Source organism: Hirundo rustica, chromosome Z (assembly GCF_015227805.2).
Source record: "Hirundo rustica isolate bHirRus1 chromosome Z, bHirRus1.pri.v3, whole genome shotgun sequence".
Taxonomy (NCBI): domain Eukaryota; kingdom Metazoa; phylum Chordata; class Aves; order Passeriformes; family Hirundinidae; genus Hirundo; species Hirundo rustica.
In genome coordinates, this window is record NC_053488.1 from 59,297,507 (window position 1) to 59,322,005 (window position 24,499).

Below are 24,499 nucleotides of genomic sequence, written 5' to 3' on the forward strand. Positions count from 1 at the left end.
TGCACCTTAACTATTCTGTGATCCTGTGGAAACTCACCAGAATACCACTCCTCGTTTCAAAACTCCTACTTTCACAGGTGTGTCTGTCTGCCTCTCCTAAAGCATACACATCCACATATTGGCTGCTTTAACTGCACTGGCACAGCTCACGGGAGATTCCCCATGGATACAGCCTCTCTTGCTTGCATGTGCACACACATCTGGCCTGAAGGCAGCAACCACAGTAAGCTGGTATTTTAAAACACCCAGCAAACAACAGCACCAACAAATGTAAACACTGAATGAAACAAAGGAATGCAGATTTAAGCAGTGGCACCAATTTTCAGAACTGAAGAGCCAAGCAGGCCCATCCAACCTGAGGTCTTTTGGCAGACCTGTTCAGGTTGGAGAGCTAAGCACCATCTGATTCCTCTGTTAGGGAATGGGTAGGTTCCCTTGAAAATGCCCAAGAGCCAAGTTCACTCTGGATGCACATTTTCCTCCTCTGATTAGGGAGGGAGGCTCAGACAGTCAAGTTCCCAACATCAGCATCTTAAGTAAAAGCCTAGCAGTCAAACAACTCTTTAGTCCTAAAATCATAGGTACTGGTATAAAAGCACACTGGAGAACCAAAGCAGTGCTTTCTCCTCACAAGTCACCTACTGTCATGCTCTGTAGGAAAAATTATTTCAACCAGGATACTTAGGAAATGGGACGTAATAATGTGAATGACTAAGATACTGTATTTCAGCTTTTATTAAAAAACCCAAGACATCATTTTTACATTTCAGAATATTTTCAAACAAGGCCTTTCTGTTAAAGCTTTAGGTATCTAAAAAGTGTGTACATGATTCACACCTGTATGAAGCTTTGCAAGTCACACCATAGTCACCAAACAGCTATATTGCACAAAGATCCACACAATACCACACCATTTTTAGCTTAGTCTACATTGTAAAGTGCTGTTTCATAGGGAGAAACTTGAAAAAATAATTATCTGGATAGGCAACTACTGCTGAACTGTATTTCTGAAAGTTGACACTTCCATGGTAGTAGAAAAAAATCACAGAGTGTTGTTAGTGCCTCTTGACAGCGTGTTTTTTTATTTAGTAAGCTGGAGTAAGCACCAGAGTACTGTCTGGAATGCATACTAAGTATTCAAGTAAAACCGCAAAACCAAATCAATTTTTAAACTCAGAATGAGATAAATACAAACAGATATATCAAAAGGTAGATAATGTTTAAAGTAGCATTGGTTCTGTCCAGTAGAGTAAGTAATTGCATAGCAGAACATATGTTAAATGAATTTGAAACTCTCGTAGAAAAAAGCCCCTACATTTTTATTTTCTTACTTCTATAGTCTCAAACCAACATTTTTTTTAGACCAATGAGTCTGAGACACTGTTTTCATATCTGCAATAGAGTGTTCCATTTACAAATATTTCTATAAACTAACAAAATGTCAGGTGATACCAATCCAGATGCTTATAAAAAAATCCAAGTGTGGAAATGTGGAGTGCTAACCATGACATAAGCCCTCTAATTTCAACCAGTTTCTGAAACAGAAGAATCAAAAATGAAACATTAGTCTGTGGAAGGAGATTTGGTCTGGAAAAGGAAGTTCAGCCCTACAACCTACGGCTTTAAGCTGATACTCGGTTTGGTAGATGAACTGTTCATTGCCAGTTATACAAGGGGAGAAGTCACAGCTACTGAAGTGAGAATCCTTTCTCCTGGCTCTGTCTGATTGCTGCATTCACATGCAAGATTGTGACTCACCTACTCAACAAGAGTATACTAATATAAGAATTTTCAGCACTTGACTTGTGGTTTAATAAATATTAGAGGGGGAAAAAAAAAGTGGAAGGAACAAAAAAAATCTTAACAGCAGAGAGATTTGCTGAGTATCACTACAACCTAGTTTGCTCCAAGACCTGGAAAAGCAAACAAACAAAAACATGGGCATGTTTGTGTTACCAATGAAGCTACTCAGGAACATCCAAGTCTGGAAGTGACTGAAGAGCTGCAGAAGGCTGTCAGAACTTAGTGAGTAGGTTAAACAAGCATTATCAACATAAACAAATGGAAAACAGCACACCAGGTGGGGAAAACCCTGCATGCACAGCTAACCATCAGGACTGCATGAAAAACACTGCAGAAGAAGCTTCATCACGAGCCTACTATTGGGTATCAACCAAAAAAAGGCAAGTATGGTTTTAGGACTACACGAAGAACAAAACCACAAGACTTTGTCATCCTTCACAGCAACGGAGTATCTTATGGACAGACTGTTCAGTCAGCCTCAGCAGGCATGAAGAGAGCAATTGCTTCAATCCAGTAAGAGGGAAGATGAAAAAGAAGGAATGACAGAAACGAAAGGCTATAATGATAACCATCTAAAACAGAAGAAATTACCAAAAGGCTTACTAGTAAGAGACAGTTTGTCTTTTCTCCTGCAGGAAAAATTCCAAAAGATACCCCATACTTAACACCTGCTGCTGGGACAGTGTTTCTCACACAACTCACACTGAATCTGTGGAGTGCACTTCCATACAGCCTTGTCAAGACAGAAATATTGCAGGTGAGATCCAGAGAAGAAGTTGCCTTTGCTGGGCCTTTTTAGCCCCAAAATGGCTGTCATGCTCATGGAGACAACCGTTTCTGACAGTTTTTTTCTAACAGTGGCCACAGTCAGAGGCTTAGGAGAGAAGACACTGTGAGAGGTGGACTCTAGGCCAGATAAGTACAACAGTTCAGACAGCAAAACCCACAGAAGTTTTGCATTATGACCTTAATACACTTAACTGCACTGTGATTTTCAGATCCTATTTCACAGCTCTACAGCAGTATATGTGTACTTAGTAAGCATACTTCACACACATTCGTCAAGATGCAACACTATCCCCAAATTAGAAAGCATATCCCCAAATTAGAAAGCATATCCCCAAATCAGAAAGCACCAAGTACTTATTAGAAACATCCTTCACTTTAGATCCTTATTTTTCCACAAGTCAACAGCGCATGCACCCTACTTTTCTTTTATACGTCCGTTTCTATAAAGAGAGGCAGTCCACCTTCATTCCCAATAAGATCATGTAACAGATCCTCCTGGAAGAAAGGTCAAAACTTATGGAAGACAAGAAAGTGATCAGGGATAGCCAGATGAGTTCACCAAGGGCAAGCACTGCCTGACTCACCTACTGGTGTTTTGTGACCAAGTGACCGCACCAGTGGATAAGGAAAGAGCTAAGAGATACCATGTACCTGGACTTCTGTAAGGCCTTTGATAAGATCCTCCACAACATTCTTACTTCTAAACTTGGAAGAGAAGGGTTTAAGTGGATGGACTGTTCATTGAGTAAGGAATTGGCTAGATAGCTTCACCCAAAGAATCCCAGTCAACAGCTCAATATCCAAGCAGAAACCAGTAATGAGACCTCAAAGGTTTGTGCTGGCACCGGTGTTGATGTGGATCTCATGAGGTTCCCCAAGACCAAGCACAAGGTCCTGCACCTGGATCCAGGTAATCCCCACCACCAATACAGACTGAGGGATGGAGAACAGTTCTGCAGGAAAGGACTTGGGCATCCTGATCGATGAAAAATTGGCCATGAGCCAGCAATGTGTGCTTGCAGCACAGAAAGCATCCTGAGCTGCCTGGTGGCCATCAGGGCAAGGAAGATAATTCTCTCACTCTGCTCTACCAAGACCCCCCACCTGGAATACTGTGTTCAGCTCTGGGGCCCCCAGTACAGAGTGGTTCCAGAGGATAGGCACAAAAATTGTCAGAGGCTGGAATACTTCTCCTGTGAAGACGATGTGAGAGATGGAGTTGTTCAGCATGAAGAAGGCTCCAGAGAGACCTTATTATGGCCTTTTAATACATTAAAAGGATTTAAAAGAAAGATGGAGACAGACTTTTTACCAAGGCCTGGAGAGACAGGACAAAGAGCAATGGTTTTAAACTAAATGACGACAGATTTAGATTGGATATAAGGAAGAAATTTCTAACAATAAGTGTGGTGAGACATTGGAGAAGGTTTCCCTGAGGAGCTGTGGAAGCCCTATCCCTGGAAGTGTTCAAGGTTAGGTTGGATGCAGCTTTGAGCAACCTGGTCTAGTGGAAGATGTCCCTGCCCTTGACAAGGGCGGCTGGAACTAGATGGTCTTCAAAGGTCCCTTCCAACTCAAGCTGTTCCCATGGTTCTGTGATTCTGTGAAAAACTACTATGTGATACAATTTTTACATTAGAGGAACTGAAATTTGAAGGGAGACATCCTTTAAGGCAGAAATTAGGTCGTAAAACTTAACCAGTGCATTTTTAATGTTCTTACTAAGAAAAATCCAAGCTGCTACTAGATTAAAAAAACTCACCTATAAAAGCAAGTATTAAAAGAAATACCTATTTTTGTTTTTTTTTTTTTTAATTCACATATGATTACTCATGACAGCAATTCAGAAACAGCTTTTGCCTAAATACCAGGTACTATTATTCACACATGCAAACATTTCTGATTTTTGACTCCAGATTCTGACATTTAAGGTACAATTGCACTTTCTTTTAGATAGCTTATAGTAAAAGCCCAGAAGAATAAAGAAACTTACCATTATGTCACCAACTATATGACATTATTTGTCATAACTTGAGTTTTAACTTACAATCACATTAAAGGTATACAACATGCAATCAGATTCAAGTTTACTTTCATCATTCCAAGTATAACTTAAACATTCAACACCGTTTCTAATTTCTTCATCTTTTATATTATATATTTTTATATGCTATTTTGTGCTGAAAGGCCCAACTGGTACTCAGGGGTTAACTGGAAAGCATTTGACCCCACAGAGGCATTCAGGCAGATTTCATAAAAGGAGAATGGCAATCAAACACCGTCAGCTTTGAGTTCATTAAATACAAAACTGACTATGTAAGGATTTAGGTTAAATAAAAGGCAGATTTCAACCCCAAGGAGTAAGTTTTGGTTACTAGTCCTGAAAAGTAAATTTTGGTTGCTAGTCAGACTTTTTCCCTGCTTCTCCCAGGAAAAAAAGTCTGTGGAGAACAGCATTGCACAGCTCACAAGAAAGACAGGAGAATTCCTCTGGTGCAGGAAGTGCCTGGACCATTTATTTAAAAAAAATCACAGGCCAGAGGCTTGTGAGCAACACAAGGTAGAATAGGTAGAATATAATTTATCAGGACTAAAAGCTAAGATAGAATTCTTCTGCTTTCATTTCCTCTTTCAGAACAGCAACAGGAAGAGATTACTGCACTAGATGCCATCATGATACTCCCTGTACTTGGCTGTGACAGCTTCCTCAAGATGTACTGCTGCACCACCCATTAAAGCAAACGCCGGGTACATTAAGCCAGAGCAATCCACCTCACATTCATACAGGCACTTCATGCGGCCTGCGTCGTAAAACCCCACCCTGCCTCTGTCACAGTCAAGGCAAATGCCCAAGCGTGATGGCAGGGGAAGGATTCTGCTTGCTGGATCCTTTGGAGCAGCAGGTGTAGCAGGGATAAAGAACTTCTTCATGCCTAAAGTGACCAGCGTGCAAGGCTGCGATGAGTCAAAGAAGGCATCTTCACTCCCACTGTCATGACCGCTGTCTTGCTCATATCTGGAACAGAAAAGAAAAAGTGCTTTTGTCAAATGCTAAAGTGGGATCAGTGATGTCTCCAGGACTGGAGAAAACATTTTTGTAAGATAGGCAACACCACATGATCACAAAAAAACCCCTTGAGTGGTAAAAAAAAAATCATAGAGTCATAGAGTATCCCAAATTAGAAGTCAGCGACAAAAAATATCTAAGTCTAAGTGCTGGCCCTGCACAGGACAACCCCAAGAGTTACACCATGTGCCTCAGAGCATTGTCCAAATACCTCTTAAGCTCTGGCAGGCTTGGTGCTATGACCAATTCCCTGAGAAGCCTGTTCCAGTGCCCAACCACCCTCTGGGTGAAAAACCTTTTCCTAATATCCAGCCTAAGCCTCCCATGACACAGTTTTATGTCATTCCCTTGTTCTGTCAATGGCCACCAAAGAGAAGAGATCAGAATCTGCCTCTCTGCTTCCCTCAACCTCCTCTTCCCCAGGCTGTGCAAGCCAAGTGCCTTCAGTCACTCCTTATAAGGCTTTCCCTCCAGACTCTTCAAAATCTTCATGGTCCTCCTTTGGACACTCTCTAAAAACTCAATGTCCTTCTTATATTGTGGCACCCAAAACCACCCCCAGCACTGGAGGTGAGGCTGCCCCAGGTCAGAGCAGAGCAGGACAATCCCTCCCTTGCCCAGCTGTGATGCTGTGCCTGATGGCCCGCAGTGTTGGAGAGGATGAAGCAGGAAAACCTTACAAATATGATTGCTTGGCAAAAGATTCTAACAGCATGAAACCTACGAGTGAAATAGAAATGAAAGCAAGCTTTGAGATGTAGGATGCCAGGGCGGAAGACAGAGATTGAGTTAGCTGAAGGCAAGATCCCTGTTGATTGAGCAATACCCCTAACAGACAAAAGGATGCCAAGGGTCCAAGGGGGAGGGGCCCTGCCAAGGCGGCAGGGAAAAGGAGTCTAGAAAGTAGCTTTTAGGGTTTGGAATGTAGCGCAATATGGTAATGTAGTAGTTCCTACAGGCTGTATGTAAATTCTGTAGCATTTGTGTCTTGTACTGGTTAGTTAGTGTAAAACTAGAATATTCAACACAGAAGGAAATATAATGTATTGTAACAAGAACTGAGGCCTCTTGGCTCGGACACGCTTTTAGCTGTGGCTGGCAGCTTAAGCAAAGCTCTTGTACTCACAAACTATGCAATAAACCACATGTTTCAAGAGCTGCCCTGGACTCCAGAGATCTCTCATCGCTATCCCCACTCTCTTTCTCACAGCCCAGGACACAAATGGCCCTCCTGGCTGCTAGGGCACTGCTAGCTCATGTTCAATTTGCCATTGACCAGGACCCCCAGGGACCCTTCTAGAGGCTGCTTTCCAGCCTCTCCTTTCCCTATCTGTACATCCAGGGTTGCCCCATCCCAGCTGCAGAATCCAGCACTTTTCCTTGTTGAATTTCATGTGGCTGGCACCTGACCAGTCCTCTCATTTGTCAAGGTCTCTCTTCAGGGCCTCCCTGCCTTTGAGGGAGTCAGTTGCTCCTCCCAGTTTTGTATCATTTGTGAACTTGCTTAGGAACCCTTGCAGTCCTGTGTCCAAGCCATTTAAGAAGATGAAAAGCATAGAGTTGAGCATGGAACCCTGTGAAACCCCACTAGTGACAGGCCACTGGTCTGATGTCACCCCATTCACTGTAACCCTTTGTGCTTGACCTCTGAGCCAGTTGCTCACCCCTCGCATGGTATTTTATCCAGCTGAACACTGGATACTGGATACAGAAGGATACTGTGAGAGAGACAGTATTGAAAGCTCTGATGAAATCCATAAAGATTACATCCACCAGCTTCCACTACTGACAAGTCACCAGTCTGGTGTCATGTCACCCCATTCACTATAACCCTTTGTGCCCAAACATGAGCCAGTTGTTCACCCATCACACGATGTGTTTATCCAGCCATGTGCTGAACAATTTGTCCAAAAGGATCCTGGGAGAGACAGTATCAAAACCTTTACTGAAATCAAAAGAGATTACACCAACTGGCTTCCTGCTGTCAGCTCCGTGGGTTACCTTTGTCATGAAAGAGAAAGTTTTTCAAGCAGGACTTTTCCCTGGTGACTGCATTGTCCTTAAGGTGTTGTTCAGTAATTCCCAGAATAATCTTCTCCATAAATTTACCAGTCACTGAAGTGAGACTGACAGGCCTGTAGTTACCAGAGTTATCTTTACTGCCAGTCTTGAAAACTGGGACAACATTTGCCAGCTTCCAGTTGACTGGCACCTCCGAAGACCATTGAAACATCAGAGGGGTTTCACAATGACATCAGCCAGCTCAGTACCCTAGGATGAATCCCACTGAGCCCCACAGACTTATGGGGAATCAGCTGGAACAGCAAATCCTGCACAAATCTGGGATTGGCTGGGAGTTTATAATTCTCACAGTTGTGGTACTCAAGTTCTGGGACCCCCAAAGCCCAACACTGGTGCTGAAAACCAAATAAAGCATGAAACATCCCTGTCTTGTCTCTGTCCCTCTTAGTGAGGTGACCATCCTCCTCCTGTAACAGGCCAATGGTATTTTTGACTGCCTTTTTCTATTAACATATTTTTTTAAAAATCTTATTTTCCCCCATAGTTCTGGCCAGCTTTGACTCCAGCTGGGCTTTGGTCACATGAATTTTCTCCTTAAATGACAAGCAGTGTCTCTCTATTTCTCCCACACTGCCCAACCTTGCTTCTGTTAGCCATACCTTTTTTGTTTATTTGTTTGTGTGTGTGTGTGTGTGTGTGTGTGTGTGTGTGTGCGCGCGCCTTAGCTCTAGAAGAACTCTGGTCACCCAAGCCAACTTTCTGACTGCTTGACTTACGAATTTTGTAATTGCTGGTTCCTGCGCCCTTAGGAGGTGGTGCTTAAAAAGTGACCAGCACTGATGGACCCCAGCACCTTCAACAGTGATCTCCCAGGGGACTTTACTGTAGAATAGAACCCTGAGCAGCCTGAAGTTTGTTCTCCTCATGTCCAGAGTTGAAGATTTGCTGGCACTTTTCCAAGGGTGCTTGATCTATAGATATTCCTTAGTTCTTTAAGGAATAATTCATCAGTGTCCTCATCTGGGCTATGTGGCCTGTAGTAGATTCCCACAATGACATCCACTTTGTCCCTTAATCCTTACCCAGAGGTTCTCAACTCTGTCTCAATTGGCGACACTGCCAATTGCAGGCTCCATACACATTCCAGACATTATGTTACAGATAATGCTACCCCCTGCCTCATCTGTCCTGCCTGTCCCTCTGAAAAGCCTGTAACCAACAGGGCACTCCAGTCACAGCACTCATCCCACCAACCTTTACTTACATCAGTGATACATACTTAAGCCAGGAAGGAAGCTGCATTTAGTAGGTGGAACAGACTCACTTGGGTTACTTCAAACAATTACTAACAGCTGATATCCTCATCCAATAAGGATAAGACCACAGAAGGCCTTACTAAGGAGTGGATTTATCTAAATGTACTTCTGCTAGGCAACAAAAATACAGGTACAGTAAATTAGTTAACTTGAGAAGTAACTTAGCAAATATGACCAATCCTTACACACAAGAACATGGCCTGTGAGTTTTCCATGATGCTGCCATGTTACAGTATCTGTAAAATTCACAAAACAAAAGGAAATGTTCTAGTGGTTTAAGATTGGGGGCTTTTTTTAAAGTGTTCTGTCTGAAGACTTTCCTGAACAGTTTCCCAGATGGTTACTGAAAAGTCTGCGGACATATTTGGTCAGTCAACATGCTTCCTTCACCTCTATCCCCAGATAAAGACACGTGGAGAAGCATACATTCTTCAGTACAGACATTCCCTACTGCTGGGGGTAGGTTTGTTCCCTTTTTTACTTATAGAATTTTTCCCTGTAAGTTGCTAAGAGACTAAGTAACTGGTGCTTAGGGGTGCTTGACCAACACAAAGGAGGTGGCCAAAGTCGGGAGGGGGAAGATGACATGAGTTTTGGGGCAGGAAAAGGACAGAGCTAGGTGCAGCTTCACTCTTCTTTCTCTCGGGATTGGAGAGAGGAGGCCAGGCTGCTGTTTGCTGCAGGAGAAGTCCACTGTCAACAGAAAGTCCGGTCCTGGGAGATCTACCATCGTCTGCTTGTATGCCCAGGAATTCTGAGCTCCTTTGCCTGCCCTGCTGGAGCTGGGCCAGCTCTGCCTGGGAGTTGCTGGCTTCTTCAGCACTGCTCTTTGCGCTACGCTGTAGCACCATACCCCCCCTGCCTTCTGGGACAACCCCCTGCCTGCTGGAATGTTCCCCCTGCCAGCCGGGACATCCTGCTGCTCCAGCCACCAGCACGGGAGTTTCCACCATTCCAGACTGGTGCTCTTGGGAGTCCCAAGAGATCAGACTGTCCCGGGCTTTGTGAAACAAAGCCCTCAAGATTCTTGGTTCTGTTTATTATTAATGCATTAGTTGTTGCTGTTTGCCTTGTTATATTTACTAGTAAAGAACTGTTATTCCTACCCCCATACCTCTGCCTGAAAGCTCTTTTAATTTTCTAAATTATAATTATTTGGAGGAGGAGGGATTTGAATTCTCCATTCCAAGAGAGAGACCCTGCCCCTCCCTAGCAGATACCTGTCTTTCAAACCAAGACACCTACTTAGGATTTCAGTTTAGGGATGCTTGTGGGGGCAGTTGTTTCTGTGTCAGCTAAAATTTTGCAGATATCTGTGTGGAGAAGGAAAAAGAAACCAGCAAATTTAGATCTAATTTCTCACTTTGCAATTGGGATGGAGCATCTGGCTTTAAGCAACTCAAGATCGTGCTGACACATTTTCCATGTGTTATACAGGAGGAAGCCAAACATTTGTTAGATTTCAGAAAAAGAGTCTCCAGGAGATAGCCTCCCTGCCTGCAGTTCCTACACACATCCAGGCTTGCTACAACTGTAGTTGTGAGATGGGAATCTTTTTACTGGTTTGTCCACTGTACTTTGGCTTGTGCTCAGTAGCACTCCAACACAGTATGTAATCATGTAGCCTGGGGCAAGCCAGTGACTTGGAATCTGTCCGTGATGGATTCTGTAACACGGCTCCTGCAAAACCACACAAATATGTACAGTGAACACTGTTCCTCTGAAAGGCTGACAAACCTTGTATGCAAAGGGAATTAAGGCAGAGCGTACTACTGATAATTAAGCATTGTTTCCATCTTAAAACTTACGCTTATTTTTAACCTTTTTGCTTTAACTAACATTCCTTGGCATCTACAGTAACCTGACTTCTTTCCCAAAAAGAAAGAGAATAGGACTCTGGATAATAAGGACATCTTTCTGCTAATAGTAAGGGATGAATGGGACAACCTGCTTACACCATATCCTTCCAACTTTTCACTGGTTAGGTTCACCTTGCATACTAACTGAGATCAGACTTGCTCTTAATTTACTTTTTTAAAAAGCCATCTCCTTACGTAAAACATTAAAGCAAGAGTATGCAATTTACCTTGGACTGGTCACATCATGGGTATTGTGGAATAATTTCTGTATCTTGTTGCTAGGAACAACTCCCACTTTCACCAGATATGAATAGGCTTCCACATTAAAAGCCCAGAAGTGCTTCCCTTTGGCAATCCCAGTGTCACCAATGATGTAATCCAGGGTTGTATAGCATCCAGCTTGCAAGCGCTCAGATCCCAGAAGCAGAGGAAATCCAGCTCTACTTTCCACAGAGGTTCTTCTTGGGTTCAGCTGGAGATGTTCATTGTTGTACCCACATTTGTCATCAAAAAGAAAATTGAAAACTGAAAAACAGTATCCCCCAAAAATTCTGCTTAGTTATGTATTTGGCCTTCTGTGCTTATAAACTACATTTTAAGCCATACTGGCATTAGAATTTGCCACTTTTAAAGGCTACCAGGAATATCATGCAGTCTAACAGTGTCTGTATGTTACCTGCTTAACAGCGTTTCTAAACATTTATGAAGCTGGTAACAGCATAGGAAACATCTGGGATCTACTGGGATCTACCACCTTCAGCTCTTAACGCTGACAGACATAAGAAAACCCCATACCTGGAGCTGGAGGAGTACGCATTATAACTTCTCGGCTCCAAGGGCTGCAGATGGACCCTTTGTATCCTCGAACTCTAAAGGCATAGCTGCTGTCATCATCAAGATCAGATAATACTTTGGTCTTGCCACAAACTTCAGTCTTCTGCCATGTCACACTCTCCTCTTCTTTATTAAGCTTATGATACTCAAGAACATAGATATCAGCTGAATCTGTCTTCCCAGGGCATTCCCAGCTGATCAGAGCTTTGTTGTACATTCTGCTCTGCTCTTCATTAATTTCTGGTATTTCTAGACCTGGAGGGAAAAAAAACTCTGAAATTCAGATATAATTTGTTTTGGAGTTAACCATACAACCAGTCATGGGTAACCCAAAATGTTACTGTATTCCACATCTATCTGTGCCCCTGTGAGATTTCAGCCATTTTGTAACCAGGGACTATTACTGTTATTTTTGCCCTGTTGCTATTTTAGTTTTTTAAGTAAACTGGTTTTTTGTTTTTTGGGTTTTTTTTCACTTCTATCAACTCATATTTGTTTTTCCTTATTGGTGGAAGGGGATTGATTAAAACTATATTGTGAGGAAACTCATTTTAAAGCATCCACCTCTTAAAACTCTCTTAAACCAAGACACAAGCCCTTTGTTGAGCTACAGAACTTTTAAAAGGGGTGTCCTAGGGTAACTTTATGATGTTTGTATCCCCAATCGTCTGTTCTGTTTGTGCTGTATATTGAGTCCTGTGCCTTTAAGACTGGTTCTAAGAGCAAGGAGAAGCGCGGAGTTTGTTTTGAGAAAACTGCCTGACTCCTCCACATTCTGCTGCGGACGGGGTGTTCGGCAGAGGCTTAGAGAGACTGCAGGACAGAGATCTTTTTTTTTTTACTTTTAGTTAATTTCAGCTAGCTAGGGCAGAGAATTTCCCTGGACTGCTTTTTTTTTCCTTTTTCTTGGAACTGTTTAAACCTGCTCTGGACTGAAAACCCAGGGGAGCACTGGGGGCTGCACCTGCGGCCCACCGGGGCCTGGACCTCGGCATTTTCCAGCAGCGCCGGAGAGACTGGGACTGAGGAGAGACTGAGAGAGAGCTGAGCTACATCCATGGCAAGGACTTTCTCAATTTGCCATCTCACTTCAGAACGAGAGGTTTTATTGTTTCATATTATTCATTCTTTGCACTTGTATGCACTTTGTTAAGTAAAATATTTTTTTCCACTTTTGTCCAAAGAAGTTTTTTACTGGACAGGTTGGCGGGAGGGGCCACTTGGATTTGCTTCCCCAAGGGATCCTATTCAGGGGTTTTCTCCCAAATTTGTCCCTAAACCAGGACAGGGGGGAATCTGACTCTCAGTTAAAAGGAGTAGATGAGGATGGTTCTCTGTTCATACACTTAAATAAATCCCGTTTTCTGTTTTTACTTTGAAAGGCTTGAGTATTTTTCTTGCTGGCAGCTTTAAAAACTATTACTTTCTATCATGCAATAAAAAGCTTTTAGAAAGACTGAGCGTGATGTAACTACAATATTTTGGAAGCCAGAGCAAACTGGTGCTGAAGGCAATGTCATTTTAGCTTTTTTATGAAAGCTGAAACTAACACTGTTGCCAGGTAATGCTTTTTGAATTGTGAAGACAGAAGGAAAAATGCAAGTTACAACACTGAGCTCTGCAACTGCTGCCCTATGCAAGTTTTGCCTTTCTCCAGAGAAGCCCTTAAAGCCAAAACCTGAGAAAGACCTAAAGCTCTCAGAATTTACCATTGGAATGGAAAGACAAGTCACCAAGGATGTCTTCTTGCTTGGCAGTGTCCACCACAAAGTCTTCAAAAGTGGTTTCAGCTGCTGGCCTAAAGCTCCTCAGAGACTCAGTAGCTTTTTGGATTCTGAAAACACAGAAGTGGGATAGCACAAGAGAAAAAAGGCAATTCAAGCTGGACATTACTTAAAGTAGAAATGATAGGTTTTGCTTTAAAAAAAAGTTCTGCTTTCATGTACTTACTGATGTCTCCCAGAAATTTCTGTCTCTCTAGAAAGATTCTCAAAATGCAAAATTTAAAGGCCTTTTGTACATCAGTGTAAAGATAATGAACAAGTAGTCATTCAGTTGGCAAAGCGTTTAAATAGTTTGGAGCATTATGTTCAAAGAATAAAACTGATGTGAGCTAGTAGAAAACTAAAGATCAAAGAGCTTAAAGCCAGAAGAAACCTGTTAGATTAACTTGCAAATACCTGATAAAATCTCTGGGACAAGGAATTTGTCAGGGAGCTAAACAAACTATCCCTTCCACTGGCATCTCACTGAACAAGGCTAGGCATTGTGGCAGGACAAGAGCACTCCAGAGTGTTGTTTCCTAACGCACGCTCTAATGCAGGAATTCCAACTGAGCATGACCGCTACCATCTCCCAAGATTACAACCACACAGACATCTTGGAACAGTAGCTGCACCTCCAACAGAAGATATTTAAGATACCTGACATGAAGTTGTTTTGCTGTTTGAACAAAACAGGAGGGATCAGTTTCTTTAAGCACTTCCTGAGCATAGCCTACAAGGCCATTATTTTCCAGGAGCCCTTGATATTCTTCCACTTGTGTTTGCAATTTTTCCAGCCTTATATTCTTAGAAGTTTCAATTGCCCTAAGAGCTGCAGATTTCTTCTCTTCCAGGACATGATATAATTTCTCAAAACTCTGAGATGCTTCTTGTTTAGCCCTTTCACTGTTGCACTAGAAGCAAACAAAAGACATTTCAGACAGATTCTATGTCACTGTGGCTCTGTACAGAAACATACTTAACATTGTTCAAGATATCACAGTGATCTAGTCATCCATTTGACAGACAAGACTAACGAGCTTTGTGATGCTATTCATCACCGAAAATAAGATCTGCACACCACCCAAGCTACTCAGCATTTGCTGTCTTTAACAGAGAATGAAGAACAGGAAAGTATTCCTCTGATTACACCATTTATCTAGACAGGTCACGAAAAAGCACTGTAAAAACATGTCAGTTTCTGAAGTCTTCATGCCAAAGAACTAGATGCTCTTCCACCTTCTCCAGTCTCCCTGAACTGAAGGTCCAGTCCAGCTTCTCATGCGCACCCTCTGAATCACAGTGCCACTCCTGACTACTGCCCTGGATAAAAGGAACTGCAAAACACAGAGGCAATCTGTAATCATGATACACCAGTACCAAGAGCTTCTGCAATTTCTGCCTTCATATTTTTCAGCTTGTATGTGACTCTTCTGCAGGGAGATTTTGTCCTTAATTCTGGCATTCTCAAGGTAAAAAGGCAGCATAAATAGTGCACCATCATAAATATACAAATGCCCTATGTTTAACCCACTCTTGGTTAAGGTATCAAGTAAGCTTTATTTCCTTTAAATTTACAGCAGCACCCAAAAATGAACTTCCCTCTGTCTGCTTCCCATATTGGCAGGACTAGGTCTTACTGTATGTGACTCAGTACTATCATAAACTGTTCAAAAATTGTTTTACTACTTAACTGAAAAACAGGAAGTTTGAAACATTTAACTGAAAACAGTTTTGATTCCCTCCTTTCTGCAACAGCCAACCCCAGACTCTCACCTCTGTTTCTTTCAGCAGCAGATCCAGCTGTGTGATGTGAGCTTTCACTTGGCTCTCCTTACTGATGAGGTACTCAATATCTTTTGAAAGCTTCTCCTGTTGAAGTAAAACAGCAAGGATGTGGGAACTCTAGATGCTGAGAATTTTGTACTCCCTGGGCTGACTGGCACAGAACTTGAAGGAAGCACTGCATTTGACCTGAGGCCTTAAAACAGACTTTCAAAGATGAGTGATAGTACTGGGATCATGGGATTATGTAGCTTGGATAGCATTGTGTGATCTCACAGGGTAAAAAACTTAGATTTGGGATTTTAGTGTATGGTGATATATGGGAGCCAAGATGGAGAACTTTGGATGTGGATTAGTTGTCTTTTTGCACCTTCTTCTTCCTTCTTCTTCCTTCTTCTTCATGAATCCGGGTGATTCTCTGTAATTGGGTGAAAGAAGTCCGCACCGCAGGTTTCAGGTGATCATAATTGGATTAGAAACATAAATAATATAGATGTCAACTGTTTATTGGATAATTGGGACTTAAATAGCCTTGTGTAGACACCATCTTAGCTCACTTTCTCGACTTGATAGAGAGAGCTCACATCTTGTTAGTTTGTAATAGATAAGGATAATAAATTTCAGAGTGAGACTTCAAAAACAACATTTCCTGAGTTTTATTCACCCTGATCTTGGAGCAGGAAAGAGCCAGGCATTCCAACACAAAAACAAGGCATTTCACACGAAGTGACAACCAGCAGAAGCAGGTCATCCAGCTAGGCCTCAGTTTATCTAGCCACAAGGACAACAGAGTGATGCCAGTTATGAGCAGCAGTCATGTGGAGAATTGTTTGGTGACCTGAAGTGACTGCAAAAAAACTGTGAGTGCGACTGGTGGCACTGGCTCTAAGGATCAGAGGTAACAGTGTCAGCAAGCTCCCAATCACCCTGGAATCACCCTCTCTTAGACTGGGAAAAAGAGGCTTCTAACTCATTTCTAACTCATTTCTAGTAAGAGTTGCTAGAAAAATTAGTTGTTCAAATCACAGATTTCTCTCTGTGCCTCCTTAGCTGCAAGAGTTAGCAGGAAAAGCCTTGCAAACTGGTGAGAAGGCCAAACACCACAAGACAGGCTAATCTGGTCTTTTCTTTTCCTTTTTTTTCCCTCCTCACAGCAAGAGAGGAAGAAAAGGAAGAAGAGGAGGTAGGTGCCCTCTAAAAACAAATTGATGTTTGCAAGTCTTCTCTGTTGTGCTTTGCTCAGGAAATTAACAGCTATTGCAGCTTAAGAATCATACAAAGATACATACAAAGATATCAACAGATACTTCAGATGCATATTTTTTAGAAGTGCTTCTCAAGCTTCTCTACCACAAGCTACCTGAACACTTATATTAAAAGTTGATTGTAAAGTTGATTAACTGCTTAAACCTTCTGCACTGTCTGTATTGCTGTACAATTAGCTGAAATAAGACGACAGCACATTTCAGGGGTTATGTTTCTCAAGCATTACAGCAAACAGAGTTTAGTTTCTAAAACATGCCCTATATTACATTAATATATACATTAATCAATGTTGCACAACAGGCAACAGGCCTCAAGGCTAGTTCAGGGTCTCCTAAACACACATCCTGGCTTCCATCCAGTGGGAGTTTGCCCTCACATCAAAAGTACTCTTTCCCTTCTTAAGGCCAGGTCCAATGATATTTTCTTTTACCTTAAGGGTTTTGTAGGCAGTGCTCATGGTTGTCACTCTATGGTTTGCATGACCTCCACCCAGTTTGCAAAGATGACAAACAGGCCTTCTGCAGATTTCACAGTACATGTTTACTCTCTCCATTTCATGTTCTGGACACATCAAAATCTGTGGGGAAGAAAAAAATAAAAAAATAAAAAAGAGCAGAGACGATACTGGTGTACTTCCAAAAATGGAGGTTCTCAATAAAAAATCAAAACACCCAATCAACCCAAAGCAGCATGTGATTCCATCAGTGAACTTTTTATAGTCAGTTTATCTGTCAGTTTACCTTTTATATCTGCCAATGCCATTGAAAGCAGGCAGATGAACACACACAGTTTCACAAGGTTTACAGTAAGTAAACCTCTAGCAGTGTCTGTGTAGCCTCCATATAGCAATCAATCTTTTGCTAAACCCTGCCCATGTGTTGTTTGCAATGCCTCCAGCACCCTACACTCCTGCTCAGAGATGTAAATGCAATACATAACACACCCAGCCTGTCAATCTTAACCATGCTCATGCCAGCATCTCTTGCAACAGCTATTTCTTAAAGCAAGAGCTGACATAACACTGTAGAAATGTAAGTCTAAACTAGATTTTGATTAAGTCACATAGCCATTGCTCTTGGAGCAAAAAAGTGCAGACACCACCACCAGCTACAGTAATTTTAAAGACAAAAGACTCCAGTGTTTCAATCTTTCTGCCTGACTCCAGTTACAAGCTGTTCACACTGAGTTCTACTTCCAGGATTAGCTCAAACAGCATTTCAAGAAAGCTGGTGTTTGCTAAAAATCATCTTTCAAAAGCTGAACTTGCTGAAATAAATGCTCAAAGAGTTAAAAAAAGTGCTGCTCAAGTCCAAGCTCAGGCAACAGATTAAATCATATAAAGCGTATGTGGGTGTGCATGTGTGTTGGTTTAACAAAACAATCAATGCTTGTTTTGCTCATTCTAGAGCACTGAAAGACAACATTTGGGTCGTCTGTTCCAAAGAAGGTACCAAAGAGGAGCTTTTGAGGAAGTTTTTCAGTTTCAATATGCCCCTACACAAGAAAGGTCAGAAAAGGACATAAAAATAGAAAATTGCGAGCAGCACAAATATGGACACAATACGCTAAAACCTGAAACCAGCTTTCAAGTCTCAAATGTTATCTTAGGCTGCGGTGAAAAGCCCAAAGACACCAGTCTCACCAGCACCTTAAGATTATCATTAAGCTAAATATGCAATTAACAATCCCATTTGGATTGACTACTGGATTTGGAAGGAAATAAAAAAGGAAAAAAAAAGGAAGCTGCCAAGAAAATCAGCTGTGCAGGCAAACATCTCCAAAAAACTACAGTCAGACTTCAGTTAGTCTGTGGAAGTAATTTTTCCACAGCAGTGTGCAGCCACACCTCAGAGAAGATCTGTATTTCTATTCATCTCCTCATATAAGGAAGAATTACAGCCTGAAAGTGGGAGACAGCAGAGGTCAGCAGACTGCCTTGTCTTTTCTCAAAACTCAAGAACAATCAGCCCAGTCCGTGCTTCTCCCACCTCCACCACACATGCTACAAAGTGCTCTCCATCCTGGTTGTAAATTGAAGCGGTGACTGAGAACATTGTTTAGGAAATCAACAAATACTTCAAGCTTTCAGCTCAGGTCTTAAAAATGCAGTGCAATGAAAAATGCACTTTTCTTTCTTTATATTAAGCTCAAACAGTTCTCAGAAAGGTTTCTATAAGAACAAAATAAAGATCAGCTTACCGCTGCTGGGAAGTTTTCAACAAGTAGATCTATCTACGCTATGCTATTCTCCTTTTTCCCCCTCTTCCTGTCTTCACATATAATTAGAAATGCTAAATCCCACATGCGCACACACACTCAATACATCAGCATCAGAATAATCTAAACCACTTCACCCCATTTTGCTCTGTTTCAAGAGAATTCAATTACTAACTTTTAATCCTGAATTCAGTCTGCATGTAGTATCCCACTATAGGGCACTTTTAGGAGTGCATAGGGATCACAAATAGCAATGCTGCAGCTGTGAGGATTTAGATGCCATAGAATAGAAGTTTTTAAGGAGCTGTATAGCATTTTAAAGCAAGAGCTAGAAGATAGTATACAAACTTTCATCTTTCTCATTTATCCAATAGAGGGACATTTCACAAAATGTGTGTGCAAGCACGTTTGAAAACATATGAATCATGTGCTCACTTTTAACTGGAATTAATGTTTTAGATTCAAGGAAAACACCACCAAGTAGACTTCTGGATATTCACTATCTGGCAGCTTGCTAACTTTACAGGCTCAATGTTTTCCAGTCTCAGAAGAAAGGTACACCTGCAGTCAAGAGCTTCTTACACATTGCACATTTATCAAATTTACTTAATTTCATCATAATTAATCAGGACTCCTTGACCATCAGCATTTCTGGCATCTGTGGGAGCTCCAGCAAGGATGCACAGGCACAAAGCTGGGATGTCAAGACTATTACTGTGGTCCCTCGTTAAGATGGTATCTGTGATATGCAACATCTCTGATCTAACAAATTCAATAAGGCACTGCCATGTACTGCACCACACTCAATATGAGACACAAAGGTAGTGGAATTTTATTATCACTGTTTTCTGAATGCAGCAACAGCAGCGCTAGTGTATAAAGCAGAAATTTTGTCGTAACATTTTTAACTTTTCTGCTACAGATAAAAAAATGACGGTGTAAAAACATTGGAGACCTTAACTCCACCTTTTGCTCTTGTTAGATATAAGAAAGGAGAGAAAGAAGATGCTTAGTTATGGATCAAGTTCAAGCACAAAGAAACCAAAGGAGATGTGCCTAAAGGGGACATGGAAGAGACCAGGTGTGTTAGGGTTTTTAAGTTCACCACACACAGGCATCCTCCCTCCGCAGTCACATTCTAAATGCCCAAGAGGAAGGTGCCAATAACACCAAGGGTGTTGATTCAACCCCTGTATGAACCATTCACTTTAAAGCTGGACTTGATGATCCTTGTGAATCCCTTCCAACTTAGAATATTCCATGATCTGTGATCATTAAGCCTTAAAAAAAAAAAAAAAGGTAAAGAAATACTCAAATCACAAGTAACACAGTCTATTCCACAAAGTAAAAAACCTAATTTTTACAGGCCCCTTCAAGTATGCTCTCAATGCCCCGTTCAATAACAGCACTTGACCATCAGAAAGGAGCAAAAGCTTGTGGTTCACTCAACAGTCAATAAAGCAGTCATGGTCCTAAAAAGCAACCATCATTGCATAGAAATGCAGATACATGAGAATGCTGCAACCTGAATTCTCGAAGGTACAGTATACTTACCTTGGGTCTGAAGTTGGTGGTTGGTCCTACATATTCATGCTGGGCTTTCACAGTTCCCCAAGGATGGTGTACTTTGAAACATTCATTGCAATAGCTTGCACTGCAGTCCATGCAGCTCTTTGTGGACTCCTGAGGTGGAGGCTTGCAGAAATCACACATAATAGCAATGGCTGCCCTGGCTGCCTGTCTGTATCTTTCCACAATGGTTTCCAAAGTGAAGTTGCGAAATAAGCCATTAATGCCACGCTCTCCAAGATCAATATCCCGCTGACAACTTGGACAAGGAAAGAGAGTCGATCTAGGAGTCAGTGAATTGCGTTTTCTGCCTGTGTAGACACCAAAACCCAATTTAGGATGAGTTTAAACCAAGCTGGTTTTGATTTTGAAAGAAGCACAGGAATTTACATACCAATTCCAGACTGTAGCACATTGTCCAAACCAGTACAACACCAATTCATATGCAGTCTGCCAAGCCAAAGAGAATACAATTGTCCTGACAAGGTAGTGTAATGTCTGACTCCAAGGGACATTACAAACTACTACCCTAAAACTTAATTTTATGCCAAGATAAATTTAGCTCTTCCAATTCCACCTCCTTTATCTAGTTTTGGATGCACTCGAGCTGTAACCTCTTGAAACAATAAACACAAAACCTCATGGAAGCTGAGCAGTTTTAGACTAACTGGTTACCCATGTAGAGAGCAACAGCTTCTCAACGCATTGAAGTGAAAGATGCTTACTCTCAGAGCAACAGAAATATATAGCAAACCTTGAGTTCCCTGAAGTTTGCTTTGGCTGAGTTCAAACTTACTTTACGCATCCCAAGAAGCATCATTAAAAAAATCATGTTCCTGATGTTCCCTCAGGAAAATGAGGTAACAGTATGACATCTCAGCCAAATCATTTAGTCAAAAAATGCTGATACTGACTTGGCCCCTCCTGAAAGGCCTCAATAAAGGAGGGCTGCTAAATAAGCCCTGTACATCAAAGGGGAATCTGAGGTAGTTATATCTGAGAGGTTATCTACCGTGAACTAAGGAACCACATATCACCACAGGGACCTGTTAAACAGTGTGCATCTATCTTTATTAATTTCTAAAGGGGGAACTGCAGAGAAGCTGCACTCCTGCCAAACAGCGACACACAAATTTCCCCCCCTCTACAAAATAAAATCACAGGCTCAAGAAAAACCAGTAACTTAAGAAGCCTTTTGAGTCTGTGAAGGAGATGGCTCACACAGACTCAGAGGTTATTCACAAGGTGAATTCCTGAGGTTATCAAACCAGGAGTGCATCCCATCTCACTCATGAACCCACAGGCTGCAACCACCAGAAAGAATTCTTTACGTATTTCAAAAGCGGGCTAAGCTAGTCTTTAGGCTTCACTTGTATCCTCTCAGCTTCCCCTTACAAAGAAACAAAAGCCTCCATCTTCTATAGTGCCGGTGCATTGTTTTAAGATCTCTCTGAGAGCACTGCATATTGGTATAACTAATTTTCCTCATTTCATCTGGGTTAGAGATAAATTTTCTTAGCAGCTCTTACAGTGCTGTAGTTTGGATTTGGTATGAGGTTATCACACACTGATGGTTTTGGGCTGTTGCTAAGCAATGCTTACCCTAAATCCAAGACTTTCCAGTTTTTCATGCTTCACCAGAGAGCAGGTGCATGAAAAGCCAGGAGGGAGAACAGCCAGGACAGCTGACCCAAACGGCCAAAAGGATATTCCCTACCCTAGAATGTTATGTCCAGGAGATAAACTAGGGGCAGTCAGGTGCAACAGGGTGGGCACTGGGTGAACAATTGTATTGTGCATCACTTGTTTCTCTTGGATTTTATACCTCTCTCTTTTGTATTACTATTTTTTATTATTGCTATCCCTCCAGTATGTTATACTCCAGTATAAATTAACTCTATTCCAGCTGAAACCAGGACACTAAAAATACGTAAATGGAGGTATGACTTAAAGCTGAATTCTTAGTGTTGAAATTGGCTCTTCTTCAGAAAGGGAAATTTGTACTTCACTGTATTTAATCAGTATATTCCCATCAAAAATGCTAATGCTTTATTTCTTTCTGAAGTGTCCTGTGATGCTACCCAAAATACACTTGCCTTAGGCTGCTCTCCTATTGCTCCTTCATCTAACAATCCCAAACTTCCATTCCTATCATGCCGTTTCCAGTCTCTTCAAATAAAACACCAAACCAACACTCCTGTAAGGAATTAATTCCTTTAAATATCTTTGATATTTGACCTGTGGTAGCATGACTGTCAGCTAAGAGGTCACAGACAGAGCATAGATAAGTGTACATACTGTGTACATGGACAAGTGTACACTGTGACAGTCTCCCACCCAGGGTGGTCTCATGCCTTTCTGTAAGTTCTGAGCAGAACAGCTAGGCTGCATTTACAGAACAGGATGGATGACACAAGGCACAGGTATGCAACTCTCTGCCTAAGGGAACAGAGATTTTTGTCTGATTTCATATTTTTTTTAGTAATTATCTGAAGTGAATTAATTACTGCACACCCTACAGTACCTATAACTTGGCATACACAGCAACACACCCATGCAAGGCACAGCAACAACAGTGAAACACGAACTGTATTTCCAGTGTATGCTCCAAGCTAGCACTGCACACACAAACACAGAGAAATCTTCTACACAGACTTCTACAATACCTAGACAAAAAGATTACTTCACATGCATTGCCATGCAGACAACAGCTACAAAAAGTAATCTAGAATACACACATTTGCTGAAACTAAGAAAATAACCATACAATGCGGCACATATTGGAACTGCCTGCAAGTAGTATGCTAGAGCAGAGAGCAAACAATGACAAAGCAAGATAGCAAAGAAAAAAAAAAAAAACATGGTGCAGTGGTCAAGTTTAAAAATACAATCTGAAATTCATATTCATTGCAATGGAGGACTTTCATTCTGCCTGTGGTGGACCAAAATGAGATTGTCATCATGAGCGATGCTCTGAAAAGACTGGTGACATTGTTTATGGAAAGTAATCCAGCATCAAGGAAGTCCTGCACACCTTCAGATGTCTCATCCCTTTGCATTGACAGCACTCTGAAAATCTAGGTTGGGGGGTTTTTTCCTGTTTTAAATTCTGAAAATTTATTTGCTAAGCTTCTTGGCATGTTCTGCCATTTCAATACTCAAAAATAAGGAAATACATTCTCTTTTTGCCTAGTGAGTGTTAAAATATTAACACTATAGTTTGCTTTCTGCTTAAAGGATCTCTACACTCATATTTTAGGAAGAAAGCACTTTGAAGTAATTAATTACTTTGGACATTTTCTCTCCTGTCTGTATTGGGTCCAATTCGCTGAAATTAAATTCTGGTTATATTAAAAGAAAATCCAAATAAAGAAAAAAGCACACACGAAAAAACAACAAACCCCTTGGATCTTGTAGACATATTTAGATGTTTAGCTCAGAGAAACTTGGTTCCTACCCACATTTTCTTTTACATTTGCCTGTTCAGTTTACAACAAGCAAATATGTATTTTGTGAACTATTAGAAATCATCACATGAAATTTTCCACTGTGATTTGCAAACTGATTGCTCCACTTACAATAAGCTGTTCAATCAGTTACCAAAAAAAAAAAAAAAAAAAAAATCACAACATATACTCGTGCTCAGACTCACAAATATTACCATACAGATTGCAAAGACTCAAGTCAAAGAGCAATCTTAAGTATGTCTTTTAAAAACTATGTTTAAACGTCATATTCCCAAGGAGAGGTACCAACATTTAGAATACTGAAAAGTCCAAGCTGCAGTGAATGGTTTGCAAAGGGATAAGACATCATAAAGTTGTGTTTTTCAAGTAAATAGTATTACCAGAATTCTATGGTTGTGGAAGACATGGACATTAAACATGTGAGTTAAAAAAAAAAAAAAGATTTAAAAATCAACTGGATTCTCTTGAAAGATTGGGTTGTTTTTGGTTTTGGTTTTTTTTTTTAATAGAAATGTACATTGCCACCCCATAACTCAGATAATGTTTTTGGATGGGTTCTTAGTGAGAAGGAAAAAGGGAAGGTGAAAAAGGGGATGGGTATAGCAAAGGGAAGGGGTAAAGAGGGAACAGGGAGAGAAAGAGACAGGGGAGAGGTGTGAGAAGGGAGGGAAGGGAAATGGAAGAGGGGAGAAAGGAGAGGGAAGAAGGGAGAGGCCCCATAAGAGAAGCCAGCAGAACTAAA

The 24,499-nt window shown here is 41.3% G+C and overlaps 1 protein-coding gene across 2 annotated transcripts in view; it reads right to left on the bottom strand.

Moving 5' to 3' along the window:
* Window positions 1–751: 751 nt before the first annotated feature.
* TRIM36 (tripartite motif containing 36) overlaps window positions 752–24,499 on the bottom strand; it is a 28,614-nt gene continuing 4,866 nt past the window's right edge. For both annotated transcript variants that reach the window (XM_040090957.2, XM_040090958.2), the window contains exons 3-10: window positions 20,276–20,601; window positions 16,935–17,081; window positions 15,230–15,325; window positions 14,114–14,367; window positions 13,400–13,524; window positions 11,652–11,945; window positions 11,084–11,381; window positions 752–5,608 (exon numbers count right to left, since the gene is read on the bottom strand). In XM_040090957.2, coding sequence (XP_039946891.1) covers window positions 5,254–5,608; window positions 11,084–11,381; window positions 11,652–11,945; window positions 13,400–13,524; window positions 14,114–14,367; window positions 15,230–15,325; window positions 16,935–17,081; window positions 20,276–20,601 — 1,895 coding nt within the window. In that variant the 3' untranslated portion in view covers window positions 752–5,253. The remainder of the gene's footprint in view (window positions 5,609–11,083; window positions 11,382–11,651; window positions 11,946–13,399; window positions 13,525–14,113; window positions 14,368–15,229; window positions 15,326–16,934; window positions 17,082–20,275; window positions 20,602–24,499) is intronic.